Here is a 20,758-nt window from a genome sequence, read left to right as displayed (position 1 = left end):
TTATTATCCTTTGTAGGGCTGGATTTGTAGATAGATATTGTGTAAATTTGGTTTTGTCATGGAATATCTTGGTTTCTCCATATATGTTAATTGAGAGTGTTGCTGGATACAGTAACCTGGGCTGGCATTTATGTTCTCTTAGGGTCTGTATGACATCAGTCCAGGATCTTCTGGCTTTCATAGTCTCTGGTGAGAAAGTTAGTGTAATTTTGATAGGTCTGCCTTTATATGCTACTTGACCTTTTCCCCTTACTGCTTTTAATATTCTTTCTTTGTTTTGTACATTTGTTGTTTTGGCTATTATGTAACAGAGGAGTTTCTTTTCTTGTCCAATCTATTTGGAGTTCTGTAGGCTTCTTGTATGTTCCTGGGCATCTCTTTCTTTAGGTTAGGGAAGTTTTCTTCTATGATTTTGTTGAAGATATTTACTGGTCCTTTGAGCTGGGAGTCTTCACTCTCTTCTATACCTATTATCTTTAGGTGTGATCTTCTCATTGTGTCCTTGATTTCCTGGATGTTTTGGGCCAGTAGCTTTTTCCGCTTTACATTATCTTTGACAGTTGAGTCAATGATTTCTATGGACTCTTCTGCTCCTGAGATTCTCTCTTCTATCTCTTGTATTCTGTTGATGATGCTTGTATCTACCACTCCTTGTCTCTTCCTTTGGTTTTCTATATCCAGGGTTGTCTCCCTTTCTTCTTTCTTTATTGTTTCTATTTCTGTTTTTAATTCCTTCACCTGTTTGTGTTTTCCTGTAATTCTTTCAGAGATTTTTGTGTTTCCTCTCTAAGGGCTTCTACTTGTTTAGTTGTGTTTTCCTGCATTTCTCTAAGGGAGTTCTTTGTCTTTCTTAAAGTCCTCCATCATCATGATCAAATGTGATTTTAAATCTATATCTTGCTTTTCTGGTGTGTTTAGATATTCAGTGTTTGCCTTGCTGGGAGAATTGGGCCCTGATGATGCCATGTAGTCTTGGTTTCTGTTGCTTGGGTTCCTGCGCTTGCCTCTGGCCATCAGTTTGTCTCTGGTGTTGGCTTGTCTTGCTGTCTCTGACAGTGGCTTGACACTCCTATAAGCCTGTGTGTCAGCACTCTTGGAGACCTGTTTTCTTTCAACCAGATATGGGAACAGAGAGCTGCTCCTGGGTTTGTGTGTCCTGAAGCCTCCAGGTGGGTCACTTGGAGCAGAAGTGTTTGTCTTATCTCTGCTTTCAGTGTAATCACAGCTCCAGGTGACTGGCTTTAGACTCTCAGTGCAGGCAGATACTGGCTTTAGACTCTTAGTGCAGGAAGTGACCTGACCCTGACTGCTCCTGTATCTTGAGGGCACTAGGAGGCTTCCTCTTGGGCCAGGAATGTGAGCACAAGTGATAGTCTTCCCTGAGCTCTGAGGATTGTCCACACTTCTGAGAGTCCATCTCTTTCCCCCATGGGATTTAGGTACAGAGAGCTGTGGGAGCGGTTCAGCTCTGGGTGCAGGCAGAAAGGGAAGTGTCCTCTCTCATATGACTTCTGCCTTTGTGTGTTCTGAGGCTACCAGGTGGGTTGCTTGGAGCAGAAGAGATTTTCTTACTCCTGCTCTCAGGTCTGTCAGCGCTCCTGGCGACTGGCTTTTGGTTTTTGGGGCTGTCAGGGGGACTACTTTTTTTATATTCTCTAAAAAAATTCTCAAAAATCTCTAAAAAATTCCTTTAAAAGGACAGTTGTCTTTGATTGCATGCTCTGTTGCACAAGGGGCAATGCAAGTAAGGGTGTGTGTGTGTGTGTGTGTGTGTGTGTGTGTGTGTGTGTGTCTGGAAATTGAACCTAGGGCCTTATTCATGCTTGGCAGGGAATCTACTACTAAACTATACTGCCAGCCCCTCACCCTCCTAGTCAGTGTTTTACTAAGTTACTGGTGCTAGCCTTTGAACTTTGCCTTGCAGCCCAGGCAGGCTTTGACATTTTGATCCTCCCATCTCAGTCTCCCAAGCAGCTGATGTGACAGGCCTGTACAACCAGACCTATATGTACAGTTAACAGTTTTGCCATGAATAACTGGCCCCCCTGTGCTCCTTCCCTCCCTGGTGTGCTACAGGCTCAGTGGGACAGATTAGTTAGGAGAACACTGAGAATGGAAACCAAACCAAAGTCTGGGGTGGTGCTTTCCCTAAAATGAAACAATTCACAGGTGAATAATAATGGGAATAGTCAAATACCAAGTGCTATGTTGTAGAGTCCACTGGGACACTTGGGAAGGAATAAGTTCAATCAGATAAGGTCTTCCTGTGTCTGGGCACTGGGAGCCATATTTTGAGGATTCATGGTATACAGATGGGATTTGAGGATCTGGAGGGAGGGAAAACACAGCCTCTTCTTTCCCTGTAAACAGCAGAGCATGGGTAGAGGAATGCATTAGACCCTCTCATTTACATGCATATTATGGTGAATATCCCAGAATCTTTTCCTAGGCTCTGGATTTGAGCTCGTGTGTACTGGGGTATAAGCAGAGAGTGACTTGATATCTTAAAATGTGTGATTCTGATGATCAGAAGATAAAGGCCAAATGCACAGGATGATTAGTGACTATCTAATAATATCATAAATGTCCAAGAAGTAGAAAAATATATGTTGGGATTAATGGAGTCTGGGACCTTTTATTGGAACAATTTGGGGAAGCTTTATACTGTTCCAGGAAGAAAACTTAAAACCTGTATTTGAGTCATTGATTACATGAACCACGCACAGGGGTTAGGGAGATAGGTCAGTGGCTTAGGGTATCTGCTATACACATCTCCAAAACCCATATGGAAATCTTGGTTGAGCATATACACCTGCAAGCTCAGCACTGTACTGGGGTAGGGATGGAAGAGATAGAAGAATCATTGGACTTTGTGAATGCCAATCAAACCTCATGTTTACTAAGAGTCCCTGTCTCTAGGGCATAAGGAAGATTGTGATAAAGTAGGACACATGCAGCTGAAGACCCACACTCACATGTGTGTCTGTCTACATCGTACCTTCACACCTAAAACCCATCCTTCACACATGTACACACACACACACACACACACACACACACACACGCACGCACACACACACACTTAAAAGCAACCCTAAGCATATACAGATTAAAAGGTACGTTTATTGTGTCCATGTCTCCCAGGACAATGTTCTAAGATGGAGTGAGGCTGGGGCTGTGCGACTGCTCCTGGACCTCTTTCCTGCTTGGATTTGTCCCATGAGCTATCATATCCTGGACAACAAGTATTCCCAGAGGGTGATGGATCCTAAAACTAAATGGACAGACATTTTGCTTTCCAGATTTCCAAGGCCTACTGTGAGAATGAAATTGTTCATTTGCTTTTGGGACTTTTTAATCCAAAGAGGCTCACCTAGTGTACTGGCCCTGTATCACTTGGCCCACACCACTTACTGTGTAAAAATAAAATGGTCCAGAGTTAGTAGCATGAAACCACAGACATGTGGGTTTGTTTAAGACTCTGTCAGGAATGTGGACAACGTTTTGCTGGGGGAGGGACTCAGGAAAGCTGTAGTCATTGTAAGGCTTGTCCAACTGAAGATCTGTATAGCCAAGCTTACTGAGGCAGCAGCTAACAAGATCCAATTCCTCCTGACTTGTTGGACTGAGGGTCTTACCTCCTGGTTGGTGGTTGGGCAGGGGCCACCTTCATTTTCTTGTCAAGGAGTTTAAGTAGAACAAGCGAATAAGTAACGCCAACATTAAAGGGAGAGTGAGCCAAATAAAAGTTGACATTCAATCTTGGAAACAACCCTTTATCATCTTTGCATATCTTCTTAGTTAGAAGCAAATCTTGGTAGGAATGAGGCTCAGTGATAGGGTAGTGACTTAGCCCATGCAAAAGAGCAAGTAGGAAGGGGAAGAGAGAGAAGAAGTAAAGAAAGGAATTAGATGGCAGAAGGAAGAGTAGGGGAAGAATAGTTGAGAAGGAGAAGCACAGGTGAGGGAAGGAGGGGGAAAGGGAAGACTGGAGGAAGTGGAGGAAGGGGTGGAGGAAGAGCACAGGAAGAGGAGAGGATAAGGAGGGGGTGGAGAGGAAGAAAGGAGAAGGAAGAGGAAAAGGAAAAATGAAGGAGGAAGAGGCAGCATCAGCAAATCCCCCACTAAAGGGGAGGAGGTCACATAGGGTGCTACCACCAGGAGACAAGAGTCACTGGAGGGTTTCCCAGTCATATACATGTAAGCCAGGCAAGCAGAGGCTCACCCTATTTTTTCCTTCACCATCCTATCTTATACCAGTCCTTCTCAGTAAATGCTTGGTGAAGCCTCATGCTAAATTGAGAAGAATGGCAAGTACTCCACCAATAAATTCATAATCAACAGTGAAAGCATTGAGTTGCCAGCCCCAACAGAGCCTGGTAAAGTCATTTTCTTTGTGGTTATCTTATATTAGACTCTCACTTGTGCTGTGTGATGGGCCTTCTTCTTCCCTTTCTTGTTTTTCCATTATAGTATGTTAGTAGATTGCTTTACCTGACCATACAACTTAACTTTTGGAAGAATTCACGTAGTACTGGAATTATATCTGCAAACCAACCTGAGGATAATTTACCTTGTACCACATTTTGAGCCCATTTTTCTTCTTCCAGGGCTGGCCTGTAAACATCATCACAGCAGATCACGTGTCTCCACTTCATGAAGCATGCCTCAGAGGTCATCTGTCCTGCGCCACTGTTTTGATAAGTCATGGAGCTCAGGTATGTGAAGCTTAAATAATAGAAACAAACAACACTGAAAATGAAAACTGGCTACTTCCACCCCTCTGACTAATTGCCAGCACCTTTGACGAGTTGTCCTTCCTCCTTCCCTCCCTTCCTTTTCCTCCCCTTGCTTCTGCTTCTTCTTTTGATTCTTCTGCTTCTTCCTCCTCCTCCTCCTGCTACCACCTCCTCTTCTTTCTGCTGCCTCCTCCTCCTCTTCCTCTCTCCCTCCTCCTCTCTTCTGCCGCTTCTGTGTTTTCACTTTCCTTCTCCTCTTTCTTCTGAGGCAGGGGCTCTCTCTGTAGCCATGGCTGTCCTGGAACTCGAAGTTGACCTCAAATTCAAAGACCATCCTGCCTCTGCTTCCTGAGTGCTGTTATTGAAGTCATGTACCACCACATCTGGTCTATGGGGTCTAATTCAAACCACCCCAAGAGCTGAACCATTTTATTTATCAGACAGCATTAATACATATTGCTATGTAATTGTAATATCTCTGCTGTCATGTCTCTGGGTGGCAGGGAATGAAATCTTGTAGAAAAGGTGAGAATTTCAGCTAGGGATAGCTGGGATGTTAGAGTAAGAACATCTCTGTGTAGTCTCTCATCATTTAGCAAGTGGCCTGGAATTGTTCACAGGGGAGCAGGGATTGCAGGAGAAGCAAAAGAAGGCAGGCTTTTTTTCTTGGATCCCATTTGCTACTGTCATATTGGCTAAAGTAAGTCTTGTTGGCAAACTTGCATTCAAGTAGTGGAAAAATAGCCTCATCTTGTGATGGGAGGGGCCGCAGAGCCATATCACAAAGGAATGTGCACCGAGGGATGGAATGAGCTTGTGCCAGTTTGAAAACTAACCAAGAGTCATGAGATTAGTAGGGATTATTGGCAACACATACAAGTGTTCATCTATTTCCAGTGGGGGGGGTTCAAAAGGAGCTTCCTATAGGAAATGATGTCTAATCTGAAACAGGAGGATCTTAGAACCAGTCAGCCAAATGGTGAATTAAAAGAAAGTAAGGGCTTCCATCCATAAGACACAACCAACACAATAATCTGAAAGTGAAATTGGGAAAATGTTATTAACCTATTTTTTAGAGCAGGAGAATAAAGTGGATGAGAAGGTTTCTTGTCATTTATGACAAAATCGCATACAAAAGAAGCAACTGGGATGGAAACGTTAAAGGAACAGTCACTTTATGGTCCTGTGACACAATGGGACCTTGAGAATGTGCATCTCCTTGGAATTTGCAGTATGCATCTTCTGTACCTCATCTAGGACTTGGCCTTCCTTGGAAAGAGAGTGTGGTGGTGAATTCAGTTTTATCCTCACACTGCCTTCATTTAACAGATGCACATGACTATATGACATGATAGAAGTGTCCATGTCGATTTGGGCTCGCTATCTATTGTTCGTTTGTAGCCCAAACATCATGACATGGATGCTAGCTTGTAAATGTCTGTTAGACTTTTATCTATGCTAATAAAAACTTGCCCTGAAATCTATAGTTTTACAGTCTTGTTAACCAGTTCTGTATCTATTTGTAGACGTATTTAAGTTTCATATTGACTAACCATATAAATTTTTCTTTAATCTAACCCTACCATCTTACCAATTCTCTCATTAATGAATAAACTGAATAAAATCTTTTGTATCTGTTAAGCATATCTATGTGAGTATTATCTTTTTAAAAGAAAAATATATTCTTAATAAAAATCAATTTCAGATTACTCTGGCTACTCTCTTAGGATGGGTGTTTAAAATAGAGACATTAATTTGGAAGCTATGCTATGGAAATAATCCCGACTAGATTCATGACACCAAGGAGAGCAAGGAAGAAAGACCATTCAGTAACATTATTGCTGCCTTCTATTTTATGCTTTGTTCTTTTTCCCATGACAATTTGGTGGCTCTCATTTTATAGAAAAAGATGGAATTTAAGGCTCAGAGAAGTTTTTAAATAACAACTTGAAAGTGGAAGGCTTAAGCTTGAGTTCAGTTCACATCAGTCCCTCTCTTCATCCTGGAACTGGGTTTTCTTCACAGGTGAACGGCATGACTATAGATTGGCGAACTCCCTTGTTTAATGCCTGTGTTAGTGGCAGCCAGGACTGTGTGAATCTGCTTCTGCAGCACGGAGCCGCTCCCCATCCTGAGAGTGACCTGGCCTCTCCCATCCACGAGGCTGCTAAAAGAGGTAAATCCATTGTTAATATTTAGGGATTTCACCCAGTCCTTCAAGGAAGCTCGAATTACAGAAACAGGAAAGCAGAGGGATATTTTAGAGCAATAGCTTCAAAAGGTGCTTTGGGAGTAGGAACATGCATATGACGGGGCTTTTGAATGCGGACTCTTGGGACCTGCTCCAGCTTCTGATGCACATTTAAGTTTGAGAATCACCCTTTCAGAGTTGTATTTCTAGAATAGTGGATGGTAAATACATTGTACATTATGGATCTTTGTGGAATATTTGAGCTAATAGAAAACGAGGTCCATATTTAATCATATGGAAGCAATGGGTTTCTGTCAAGGTTATCACATTCAGCTCCATTTCCCTCTCCTGTTCTTCCCCCAGCCATCTTCCTTCTCAGGTAGCTTCCCTTCTATTTTTACAGGTGGAGGAGGCATGGGGAGAGAGGGAGGGAGGGAGGGAGGGAGGGAGGGAGAGAGAGAGAGAGAGAGAGAGAGAGAGAGAGAGAGAGAGAGAGAGATGTCTAGGCTCCACATATGCGTGCATGTGTAGTTTGTATTTATCTTTCTGTGTTTGTCTTATTTGCTTAGTATGGTGCTCTCCAATTCCATTCATTTTCCTGCAAACAGTATAATCTCATTCTTCTTTATGGTACAGTAATACTCTGTTATGCATGTACCATATTTTCTTTATCCATTCTGCTCTGAACTTGGATAAAAACAAGGGTTTCTTTTAGCTCAGTTCTAAGCTCTGACCAAACTTAGTTTGCCAGACTGGACCTTGACTCCATGGGATTTGGTAGGTTCTAAGACTTGCCTGTGCTCACCGTGGCCTATTACTCCCAGCTATTGCAGGCTCTCAGCTTCCTTACTTGTCCTGCTAAACATTTGATATCTTTCTTCAAGACCATCTTTAGCTCTATTTTTCCATGGCTCTTCCCTGATCAGACTAGTTACAAACACGTGATCCATAAAAGTAAATGACTGCAGGTTTCTTTCCATGGTTAGTGAATACAGCTCCATCTGCAGCTCCAAGTGACGTTTGGTTGATGGATGGAGTCTGCTCTTTGGCTGACCCTCCTTTTGTTCTGGGGAACCAAGGCAAAAAGCCTGATTCTTCTCTTCATGGGAGGAGATGGATGGGCTAGGATGTCCAGTGAGGAGCTGACCTAATGGTTTGGGACAGACATTTACTCTCTGCTGCTAGTGTTTGAAATTATTCTCCATTCTAAGTAGCATAATAGGTCTTTGATTGCTAGATATGTTGGGGGTCCATTTAAACACACACAAAATAGGGGCTGTTGCTTAACAAATTTATGCTATAACTCTTCTGATCTTTTTCCTTTTTTTCTTTTTCTTTTATTTTGTATGCTGTAGGCCATGCAAAGTGCATTGAATCCCTCGCAGCTCATGGGGCCAATATTGACTACAACATTAGCCACCTCGGAACACCTCTATATGTGGCTTGTAAAAACCAGCAGGTCGACTGTGCCAAGAAGCTCCTGGAGTCAGGTAAGGCAAAAAAAGGGGGGCATGAAAATGAAGAGCAAATTAAATGACCCCTAAAGATCCTCCTGTCATACTAGAGGAGAGAGTGTGGGCAAGGGGCTTGAGCAAGACCTCACTGTTCTGACAGGAAATTGTTTTACACTGTTTACATTTTAGTTGTCTCCCTTCTAACTAGCATGACAATGAGGGGGAGAGGGCGGGGGGAGGAGGAGGAGGAAGAGGAGGATGAGGAGGAAGGAGAAGGAGAAGAGGAGGAGGAAGATAATGTTGATGATAGCACCCATACCTTTTCCCAGGGTGCTCCTCATTTATTACTAGCATTTCCTCCCTGTCCTCTGCCTCTAACTGGACAGTTATAGGATTGAGTTCTGCAGAGTGTGCAAAGCTGCTGGGTTGTTGCTGATTCTTCCTATTTCTGATGTCCTCCACAGTTCTTCCCAATTATTCTGCCACAGTTTCTTTTCCTCCAAGGGATGTACTATCATTCCTTCTCACTTCCTGTGGCTCTCCAGTCTCCTCCACACCAGGAACACTAGAGCCACTCTTTATCTACTTTGTGATCTTCCTTTACCGCCCCAGGAGTCTCTCCCCACACTATTTGCACATTCCTATTTATTTTCCCTTTTTGATAGCAGTTCTTATTCATCAGTTCTCTCTGCTGTTCTCTCTGCCGTCTCCCTCCTTCCTATTATTTTAGGGCGAGTTTAAGCTTCAAGGTATTTAAAGCTCTTATGCAGGTCAGGGCCATATTTGGTACCTCTCCCAAAGTAAAACTACTATTTACAAACCAGTTTACATTTCCATTTGTTGACCGGGTGTTCTCTCTCTCTCTCTCTCTCTCTCTTTTTTTTTTTTTTTTTTTTGGTGGAGGGAGTCCATAGCTCAGGTAAAAGTGGGAGCCTGCATATACCTCAGTGAGCAACAGGCTCTGAGCAGGGGTAGGGACAATTGGGTAGGGATGGTCCCAGAAATCCACTTTACTCCTAAAGAGAACTTGCCAACCTTCCTGTGGTAACAGAATCTAAGTTATTCCAATTTAGGGGGTGAAATGCGTCCCTGAATTGTTGTGTTTAATGATTCAGCTCACACAGTCTCACAACCCATGGCTTTAAATGCAGTGTTGGCTGCGTAGTGTATGAATCCAGCTTCTTGATGTATGAGGACTTTCCCCATCTAGCCTTATTCATGGTCTCTACTTACACTGCATTAATAATGAATCTGCAGCTTTCACACTACCCAGACTTTCTCTTGATTGTACCATGCCCACGTATAATACTCCATGGTGGCGAATTGTTAATGCCATATGCTACACATGGTCAAATAAAATGCCCTTTTATTGTATTTGTGTGAAAATCTATATGTTCATGTGGGAGGGGGATGCATGTGTACATGTGTGTGAGCCTGTGCATGTGGGTGTGTATGCATGTGCACATGCTTATGGAAGCCAAAGGTAAACCTTAGATGTTGTCCCTGCGGAGTCAACGAGGTTGATTTTTAGAACAGGATCTCTTGCTTGGGACCAGGAGCTCACTGATCAGGCTAGGCTGGCCACAAGGGTCTGTCGCCACTCCACAGCACATTAGAAGCATGTGCTACCATACTCATGTTTTTCTCTGGGTGCTGGTAACTGAACACTAATTCTCACTTTTGCATGGCAAGCACTTTATCAAGAGTTGTATATCCAGTGCCCAATTTTCTTATTATATTAAATGACATAAAGTGAAATCAGTTCCTAATCTCACAGAATTATGGTCTTCATGAATTCCCCCTATTTAAAGTCTTTTAAGAGTCTATGTTTTGAGAAAAGTGATAGCTAGCCATGGCTCTTTGACCTCTTTTGTTCTTGTGACCCTTTAGGAGCATCTGTGAATCAAGGCAAAGGCTCCGATTCTCCTCTTCATGTAGTGGCCAGGATGTCCAGTGGGGAGCTGGTGCATCTGCTCATGGACTTCGGAGCCAATGCTCAAACCAAGAATGCAGATGGCAAACGTCCTGTGGATCTGGTGCCTCTGGAGAGTCCTGTGATTGAGATCTTCTTACAGAGAGAAGGTGCCTCTCCATTGCCCAAATCTAAGCCCCAACCCATAGAGAATCCTTTGGTCCTTAGTGTGAGGCAGGCACTTACTAAGTTCTGACTTCCAGCTCTATTAAGATCATGCCGTCACCATGCACCGGGAACCTGAGCTAATTCAACAAGGCACATCATTGCTAATGAAGTCAGATTTGGCCCTTTGTTGTTTGATATGCTGGAGTCGGGCTGTTTGGCCAGTTTAAAAGAGATCAGGTGTTATTTTAAAACATTGATATTAAAATTAAATGAAACATGTTTTAGAGCAGTGGTTCTCAATCTTCCTAATGCTGTGACCCTTTAATACAGTTCTCCTGTGGTTGTGAACTCCAACCATGAAATGATTTTTGTTGCTACTTCATAACTGTAATTTTGCTACATGTATGAATTGAAATGTAATTTTTTTTCTGATGTTCTTAGCGGATCCCTGTGAAAGAGTCATTCATTGTCCAAGGGGTTGCAACCCACAGGCTTTAGAATGACTCAGCAGATACCTTCTAGGTATTGTCTGATTTCTCAAGATGTCTGAACTGCCTTGTGTACCAGCCAAATTACTGAGTAATTAACTGCAGCTGTTAACATGTAGCTAACTGAGAGTTTCGGGCATTTGTTTAATGATTTACATCAGTCAAAATACATTTACTCTTGCAAGTTTACCACACGCCTCCATAAATAAGAACTCACACTACTCACACACATAGCTGTGAAAAACAGTGGTCTGTATAGGAGAAGGGGGATTTCTTGGAGCAAAGACCTCTTCAGATTGTGAGAAAACCTGATCTCATTATTAATTGTTCCTGGAGACAGTTTTATTACCGGAGTGTTGATTGTACTTTGTTTTTGGACTGTGGGCCTCTGAAGTAGGCCTTCCTATCTGAAGGATTCTGATGTCAAATAAACTGGTTAATTTCTACCCACAGACTGAGAAGTGGGGCTGGATCTGGGTAGAAAGATAAAGAGGTCCAAGGACTTCTTCCTATTTCCATTGCCCCAGGGCAACTGCCCATCTTGCAGTTGCCTGCACTTCTTAGCATTGCAAGACTGGCTAAGAAAGACTGATGTAGGCAGAAAGAATCAACTAAAGTCCTCTTTCCTTTAAACTGTGGGATAATCACTAGGCATTTCTGCCTGCATCTTGACGATTTCTTGTTTTCAAAAATTTCTATGGATACACACAGGGCCACTTTCTAAAAATAGTTTTAAAATATCAGTTTTAATATTTTTATTGCGAATGTGATATGCAGAAGCAACTGTGCCACAGGGTCCACTAAAGTCACATAGTGGGGTGAATATATCTCCTTCCTCTTTATATAATCTTATAAGATTTTCAGATTGTCTTCGCTGATATTTTCTCCTTCCTTCCTTCCTTCCTTCCTTCCTTTCTTCCTTCCTTCCTTCCTTCCTTCCTTCCTTCCTTCCTTCCTTCCTTTCTTCCTTCCTTCCTTCCTTTTTTTCCCTGTGCCTAGTCTTGGCTGTCCTGGAACTTGCTATGTAGATCAGGGTAGCCTTGAACTCACAGAGATCCCCCTGCCTTTGCCTGACTGTTAGGACTAAAGATGTGCACCACCATGCCTGTTGTCTTTCTACTTTATTCCCCAAGCAGTTGTTAAATACCTAGATTTTTCTTTTTCTTCCTTTTTTATTGGAAATTTTCTTTTATTTATATTTCAAATATTATTCCCTTTCCTGGTTTCCCAGACATAAGTCCCCTATCCCATTCCTCTCCCCTTCTTTTATAAGGGTGTTTTCTTCCCCATCCACCTCCTCCTTCCCCCCAACATTCCCCTATGCTGGGGGTCCAACCTTGGCAGGACCAAGGGCTTCTCCTTCTATTGGTGCCCAACAAGGCCATCCTCTGCTACATATGCAGCTGGAGCCATGGGTCGGTCCATGTGTACTTTTTGGGTAGTAGTTTAGACCCTGGGAGATCTGGTTGGTTGGCATTGCTCTTATGGGGTTGCAAGCCCCTTCAGCTCTCTCAATCCTTTCTCTAATTCCTCTAACGGGCGTCCCATTCTCAGTCCAGTTGTTTGCTGCTAGCATTTGCCTCTATATTTGACATGTTCTGGCTGTGTCCCTCAGGAGACAACTATATCCGGTTCTTGTTAGCATGCACTTCATAGCTTCATTGATCTTATCTAGTTTTGGTGGCTGTATATATATGCGCCACATGTGGAGCGGGCTCTGAATGACCGTTCCTTCAGTCTCTACTCCAAACTTCGCCTCCATATCTCCTCCTATGAATATTTTTGTTCCCCCTTTTAAGAAGGAGTGAAGCATCTGCATTTTGGTCATCCTTCTTCTTGAGCTTCATGTGGTCTGTGGATTGTATCTTGGGTAATTTGAGCTTTTAGGCTAATATCCACTTATCAGTGAGTGCATACCATGAGTGTTTTCTGTGATTGGGTTACCTCACTCAGGATGATATTTTCTAGTTCCATGCATTTGCCTATGAATTTCATGATGTCATTTTTTTTCCACATGGAGAGGTTTAATGAGAGAAGAAGAGTAGAAGAAGGGAGGAACAAAGGCTGGCCATGAGCATGTGGAGGGAAGGGGAAGGGATGGGGTGAGAAGGGACAGGAAAGAGGGCACCAGAGCAGAGAAGAGTAAAGGCAAGAGGATGTCATTATTTTTGATAGCTGAGTAGTACTCCATTGTGTAGATGTACCACATTTTTTCTGTATCCATTCCTCTGTTGAAGGGCATCTGGGTTCTTTCCAGCTTCTGGCTATTATAAATAAGGCTGCTATGAACATAGTGGAGCTTGTGTCTTTGTTGTACGTTGGGGCATCTTTTGGATATATGCCCAAGAGAGGTATAGCTGGATCCTCAGGCAGTTCAATGTCCAATTTTCTGAGGAACCTACAGACTGATTTCCAGAATGGTTGTACCAGTCTGCAATCCCACCAACAATGGAGGAGTGTTCCTCTTTCTCCACATCCTCGCCAGCATTTGCTGTCACCTGAGTTTTTTTTTTTTTTATTAACTTGAGTATTTCTTTTATTTTTTTTTATTTTTTTTTTTTACATTTTTTTTTATTAACTTGAGTATTTCTTATATACATTTCGAGTGTTATTCCCTTTCCCGGTTTCCGGGCAAACATCCCCCTCCCCCCTCCCCTTCCTTATGGGTGTTCCCCTCCCAACCCTCCCCCCATTGCCGCCCTCCCCCCCACAGTCTAGTTCACTGGGGGTTCAGTCTTAGCAGGACCCAGGGCTTCCCCTTCCACTGGTGCTCTTACTAGGATATTCATTGCTACCTATGAGGTCAGAGTCCAGGGTCAGTCCATGTATAGTCTTTAGGTAGTGGCTTAGTCCCTGGAAGCTCTGGTTGCTTGGCATTGTTGTACATATGGGGTCTCGAGCCCCTTCAAGCTCTTCCAGTTCTTTCTCTGATTCCTTCAACGGGGGTCCTATTCTCAGTTCAGTGGTTTGCTGCTGGCATTCGCCTCTGTATTTGCTGTATTCTGGCTGTGTCTTTCAGGAGCGATCTACATCCGGCTCCTGTCAGTCTGCACTTCTTTGCTTCATCTATCTTGTCTAATTGGGTGGCTGTATATGTATGGGCCACATGTGGGGCAGGCTCTGAATGGGAGTTCCTTCAGTCTCTGTTTTAATCTTTGCCTCTCTCTTCCCTGCCAAGGGTATTCTTGTTCCCCTTTTAAAGAAGGAGTGAAGCATTCACATTTTGATCATCCGTCTTGAGTTTCATTTGTTCTAGGCATCTAGGGTAATTCAAGCATTTGGGCTAATAGCCACTTATCAATGAGTGCATACCATGTATGTCTTTCTGTGATTGGGTTAGCTCACTCAGGATGATATTTTCCGGTTCCAACCATTTGCCTACGAATTTCATAAAGTCGTTGTTTTTGATAGCTGAGTAATATTCCATTGTGTAGATGTACCACATTTTCTGTATCCATTCCTCTGTTGAAGGGCATCTGGGTTCTTTCCAGCTTCTGGCTATTATAAATAAGGCTGCGATGAACATAGTGGAGCACGTGTCTCTTTTATATGTTGAGGCATCTTTTGGGTATATGCCCAAGAGAGGTATAGCTGGATCCTCAGGCAGTTCAATGTCCAATTTTCTGAGGAACCTCCAGACTGATTTCCAGAATGGTTTTACCAGTCTGCAATCCCACCAACAATGGAGGAGTGTTCCTCTTTCTCCACATCCTTGCCAGCATCTGCTGTCACCTGAGTTTTTGATCTTAGCCATTCTCACTGGTGTGAGGTGAAATCTCAGGGTTGTTTTGATTTGCATTTCCCTTATGACTAAAGATGTTGAACATTTCTTTAGGTGTTTCTCAGCCATTCGGCATTCCTCAGCTGAGAATTATTTGTTTAGCTCTGTACCCCATTTTTAATAGGGTTATTTGGCTCTCTGGAGTCTAACTTCCTGAGTTCTTTGAATATTTTGGATATTAGCCCTTTATCAGATGTAGGATTGGTAAAGATCTTTTCCCAATCTGTTGTTTGCTGTTTTGTCCTAATGACAGTGTCCTTTGCCTTACAGAAGCTTAGCAGTTTTATGAGGTCCCACTTGTCAATTCTTGATCTTAGAGGATAAGCCATTGGTGTTTTGTTCAGGAAATTTCCTCTAGTGCCCATGTGTTCGAGACTCTTCCCCACTTTTTCTTCTATTAGTTTGAGTGTATCTGGTTTGATGTGGAGGTCCTTGATCCACTTGGACTTAAGGTTTGTACGGGGTGATAAACATGGATCGATCTGCATTCTTCTACATGCTGACCTCCAGTTGAACCAGCACCATTTGTTGAAAATGCTGTCTTTTTTTTTCCATTGGATGGTCTTAGCTCCTTTGTCAAAGATCAAGTGACCATAGGTGTGTGGGTTTATTTCTGGGTTGTCAATTCTATTCCACTGATCTACCTGCCTATCACTGTACCAATACCATACAGTTTGTTTTTTATCACTATTGCTCTGTAGTACTGCTTGAAGTCAGGGATGGTGATTCCCCCGGAAGTTCTTTTATTGTTGAGTACAGTTTTCGATATCCTGGGTTTTTTGTTATTCCAAATGAATTTGCAAATTGCTCTTTCTATCTCTATAAATAATTGAGTTGGAATTTTGATGGGGATTGCATTGAATCTGTAGATTGCTTTTGGTAAATTGGCCATTTTTACTATATTAATCCTGCCAATCCATGAGCATGAGAGGTCTTTCCATCTTCTGAGATCTTCAATTTCTTTCTTCAGAGACTTGAAGTTCTTGTCATGCAGATCTTTCACTTGCTTGGTTGAGTAACCCAAAGGTATTTTGTATTATTTGTGACTACTGTGAAGGGTGTCATTTCCCTAATTTCTTTTTTAGCCTGTTTATCCTTTGAGTAGAAGAAGGCTACTGACTTGTTTTAGTTAAATTTATATCCAGCAACTTTGCTGAAGTTATCAGCTGTAGGAGTTTTCTTGTGGAATTTTTTGAGTCACTTAAGTATACTATCAGATCATCGGCAAATAGTGATATTTTGACTTCTTTTCCAATTTGTATCCTTTTGTTCTTTTTTTTGTTGTTTGATTGCTCTGGCTACGACTTGGAGTACTATATTGAATAGATAGAGTAGGCAGCCTTGTCTCACCCCTGATTTTAGTGGGTTTGCTTCAAATTTCTCTCCATTTAGTTTGATGTTGGCTACTGGTTTGCTACATATTGCTTTTACTATGTTTAGGTATGGACCTTGAATTCCTGATCTTTTCAAGACTTTGATCATGAAGGGGTGTTGAATTTTGTCAAATGATTTCTCAACATCTAGCGAGATGATCATGTGTTTTTCTTAATTTCTTTATTTTACACTCGACATGGCAACAGTTAAGGCCTATGATTCCGCAGGTTTAGGAATGTCTCTTGGTGGGAGAGCACAGGCTTCTTTATAATGAAATGCTCCAGGTTTCATCCTAAGGAACTCCAAACAAAGTTTAATTTGCCACTGGAAAAAAAATTACCTTTGTTTTGCCTTTAGGAGTCACTTTTACGATTTGGGTGAGGTATTTCTTAGCAGTTCAATTGCCCACAAATTGGCCCCAGGCAAGCAGAAAAAGTACGACCTTCAGGTAGAACATATCAGTTCTTGTCCCCAGGTTTCCTTGATGATTCAGCTTACCTGGCTCTCTGTGCCCAGGGAAGCAACTTAATTAAATTGCTGTCTTTCTTCAAGGGTATGGGGACTTGGGAGTATTAGCTGAAACTTCACTGTGTTGTGAGTTGGGCTTGGCACAGAAGTTAGGAAAGGTGGAGATCTCCTCCCTTTTCCTGGAAGCTAAAGGGGAGTATTTCAAGAATATTCTCCCCTGCCTCTCCTGTGCTTGGCATCTAAAACATGTTTTTTCATGGCCAAGATTGAAAACATGAAATGACTCCCAACAAGCTTGCTCTGAAGTTTTGTCCTTCGTTGACCTTCATGAGGATATCCCAGAGTTGCCCCTAATTAAGCACATCTTCAAACACTGCTTTCCATTTCTCTCAAAGTGTGTGCTGTGAAATTTGCTGGCTTGTGCCTTGAACATAATCTGATGGTGCCTTCACTTGCGACCACTCCCTTTTGGAAAGTGCTGTTAGGGTTCCATCTAAAGTTTACACACATCCCTTTGACTATACTTGCCTTCACTTCTTGTTCCTTATCACCCTAGAGATCCATAACTACGTTTACCTATAGCTTGTGGTAAGGCTACAGGGCAGCAGAAGCCAGAGTATCTTTCAATTGTAGTCTCAAGATTGACTTCACAAGAAAATGGCCTGGGTCCCATGCTTTAATAAAATTAGGGTGCACAGGCACAAACCAGCAATAATTGAATCAATGTCTCTGGAATGGGACACAGCATCATATAGTTTAAACTTCCCCAACTCCAGCCAAATCTAAATTTCACCATTGATTGAGAGCTACTGTCTTATGGAATTTATTATGACTATATAGTTTTCTTTTTTTAAAAAAAATTACCGAAGAAGAATTCCCATTTTAATTTGGTTCAAGGAATGGTCATTATACCTTACCTTTTATAGTATCATAGGGATTCTAAACCTTGTTACCATTGGCAGTTGGAGTCAGTTAGGAGCTGTGCTGTGCACAGATGCTAGCAAGTAATGCTAACATTTTCTCAAGTAATGCTAATCAAAAAGTGCCTCAAGATACTGACTAATGTCCCCTAGGAAGAAAATTCCTTTCTTTTCTTTCTTCCTACCCAGCCTGTTGAGAACCGTCATCCTAAAATGAAAACTCTTGCCTGCTCCCTGTGCATATTTATGTTAGTTCATTTTCCATCCATGAGCTAAAGTTTTGGGAAATTTTTGAGTACAGAAGAGAAAAGTAAACACAAAGGAATTACACAAACTTATTATTTCCTTTGAGCTAAGCACGTTTGAATGCCTTTAAGTTGCTAATACTATAAACATACTTTCATCTAGCAATATGGTTTAATTTTTAAAAGACAACATCATGAAATATGAATTTTACTTTTTACGATTGGAACTTTTGCATAGCTGTTTTATTCCCAAATTAGTTTCTTTTCTTTCTTTTTTTTTTTTTTTTGGTTCTTTTTTTTTTTTCGGAGCTGGGGACCGAACCCAGGGCCTTGCGCTTCCTAGGTAAGTGCTCTACCACTGAGCTAAATCCCCAGCCCCCAAATTAGTTTCTTTAAACCTGTTAGTGAGGTGGCGAAGTTGTAGATAACTTTCACTCTGCCCTAAATTAAAATCCAGTAAGGGATGAGGACGGCTGAGCAACTAAGAGTGCCTCCTGCCATGGCAGAGGACGGGCACTCTGTTCCAGCACCCACATCTGGCAGCCTACACCCATCTGTAACATAGGTGGTGCCATGCTCTCCTCTGGCCTCCATGGTACTCTCAAGCATGTGCTCATGCTATCATGTATACATATACATACAGATAAGAATAACAGAATCTGAAAACATCAAATGATCTTCCTTCAGTTAAATACACTCAGAGAACATAGCCTAAAAATGCCTCCTTCATATATGCAAATAATAACAAATGAAAAAAGAGACCTCGAATTTATTTGAAAGAAAGAGTATACAGGAATGTTTGGAGGGATGAGGGGGAAGGGGGAATTGGTGTAATTGTATTATAATCTCAAAAAAAAAAGAAGTAAAAAATGGTAACCCCCTCATTTTTGTATAAGAATGCTATATATATATATATATATATATATATATTGCATGATTTAAAAGGCAGTCCTAGATTAGCAAAACCATCATGATTGGTCCCATGTTCTTTCTCCAGGGCCCCTCTCTTTGATGCAGCTATGCCGTTTGAGAATCCGGAAATGCTTTGGCATTCGGCAGCATCACAAGATTACTGGACTTCTTCTTCCGGAAGACCTGAAGCGCTTCCTTTTGCACCTTTAATTGTGGAGGGACTGGATCCACAAGCAACTGAAAAATGGTGTTGAAACTCCTACTATTGGAGTTTCAAATAAACTAAGGTTTATGATGGCAGATTAGTGTTTTCTTTCTTTTTATTTTTTTTTTCCAGTAAGACCCTTATTTTGAATAAGAGCACACCACGTACTTTATAGTCTTGGTTGGAGAGTGTGAAGACTGCCTGTCCTCTGCTTAAATGTGATTGTCTAAAAACAGCTATTGGTTTTAAACATGTCCTACATGCCAATCACCGAGCAAGGAACACTTTCAGCATTGTCTAATTGAGCCTTCACAGCCAAGTGCCCAGGTGGGTCCTATTTACTGCCTCTGCCAGGTGATACGCCGAAGCCCAGACTGATCAATATATCCAATTACCAAGATCAAGGACAGGGGAGCCAGATGCAAACATAAATTGTCTGCTGTTAACCTGGACGGTTTCAGCTAAGCCAGAATTTTCTATCATTATGGTCCTGGTTCCATTTCCATGACACCGAAAGGGAGACAAAGAAGGACAATGCTTCTTTGTGTCAGTACTTTTAACCTTTTCTCCTTTGCTGTACTACTGACTGTATTAGATCTAGAAGCATGTTTATTTTCTACCTCAAATCCCATGTGCATAGTAAGTACCTTCTAGAACTCTGCTGGGCAATATAGTTAGCTGCTCTTCAGAGCTTTCCACTGTGTTCGATTTTTTTTTTTTTCGGAGCTGGGGACCGAACCCAGGGCCTTGCGCTTCCTAGGTAAGCGCTCTACCACTGAGCTAAATCCCCAGCCCCACTGTGTTCGATTTTTAATCACTCTCCCCGTCCCCCATACTCAAATACTGACAATGGCTGCAAACATTCTTAGCTATTTTTACTTAGGATATTTGTACTACTGGGAATTCTCAACTGTGCATGCTTTGGCGTCTGGCTGGTTGTCATACTCTTCACAGGGTAGCCCCTCACCCACAGCATAGCATTATCCACTCAACATGAAAATGGTGCTTAGGCTGAGAAACCCTGAAGTACACATATATGGTGAAATAAAGCAACAGAATCAATAAAAGGCAAGGAAAATGAAAACTTCAGGTCAGTGTCCCCAGTCATGTAGCAAGTATTTATAACCACTTAGGTGATGTGGCCATCGTGTTGTATAACCCGGATATAGTTGCAGAACATTCTATTGCGCAGGTTTTCTGGGTTAACGGATTTTAACTGCTTGTCTGTTTCAGATTTACTCAAAACCTAGGGTGCAGTTTAGTGTGGCTGGTTGTAGTTCTTGCTCTGAGAGATGAATTTGAGGTTCCATTATACCATTATGAAGAAAGAAAATATTGCAATCATTTAAGGGAAATCATTAAGTATGAGATTATGTATGGCCTACATGATCTTGAATGATATATATGTTATAATTTTCCGGTGCTTAATTTAACTTGCTACATTAAAAATGTCTAGAAGACTGTTCTAAAATTCACAACACGTTCTTCCAGAAGATGGCGCTATTGGCACATACTTAACTCAAGCAAAAGCCTTACAACTCATAAATGTCCAGTCACAAAATGGTTTACAACAGAGCCTCTGGAAATTTCCATTTGGGGATGAAAACTTTGTGATAATGGATTCTACTGACAACAGTTTCTTTCCCTGGTGCTATAGCCCATACATTTCTAGTTTGAATAAAGACCCCCACCCTCAGTCTGTTTCTTAACTGAACTGTCTTTTCGCTACTCAGAATTTATAGATAGCTAGTGAACAGAAGCATTCCTGCATTTTTCTAGTTTATTTCATTCCATTCAGTTGCTGCACTTGTTTATTCAGGGATTATTTAGTGTCTTTGTCTGTGCCACGCACTATTCTAGACACTAAGGAGGAAAAGTTAATGAGATAGGCATATTCTAAC

General features: G+C 41.9%; 1 protein-coding gene across 2 annotated transcripts in view; it reads left to right on the top strand.

Annotated features, from left to right (window-relative positions):
* Asb9 (ankyrin repeat and SOCS box-containing 9) overlaps positions 1-18,952 on the top strand; it is a 44,802-nt gene extending 25,850 nt beyond the window's left edge. For both annotated transcript variants that reach the window (XM_017602120.3, NM_001191913.1), the window contains 5 exons: positions 4,611-4,718; positions 6,765-6,915; positions 8,286-8,420; positions 10,275-10,466; positions 18,738-18,952. In XM_017602120.3, the coding sequence (XP_017457609.1) occupies positions 4,611-4,718; positions 6,765-6,915; positions 8,286-8,420; positions 10,275-10,466; positions 18,738-18,862 (711 nt within the window). In that variant the 3' untranslated portion in view covers positions 18,863-18,952. The remainder of the gene's footprint in view (positions 1-4,610; positions 4,719-6,764; positions 6,916-8,285; positions 8,421-10,274; positions 10,467-18,737) is intronic.
* The last annotated feature ends 1,806 nt before the right edge of the window (positions 18,953-20,758 follow it).

Source organism: Rattus norvegicus, chromosome X (assembly GCF_036323735.1).
Source record: "Rattus norvegicus strain BN/NHsdMcwi chromosome X, GRCr8, whole genome shotgun sequence".
Classification (NCBI taxonomy): Eukaryota; Metazoa; Chordata; class Mammalia; order Rodentia; family Muridae; genus Rattus; species Rattus norvegicus.
This window is presented reverse-complemented; position numbering and strand designations above follow the sequence as displayed.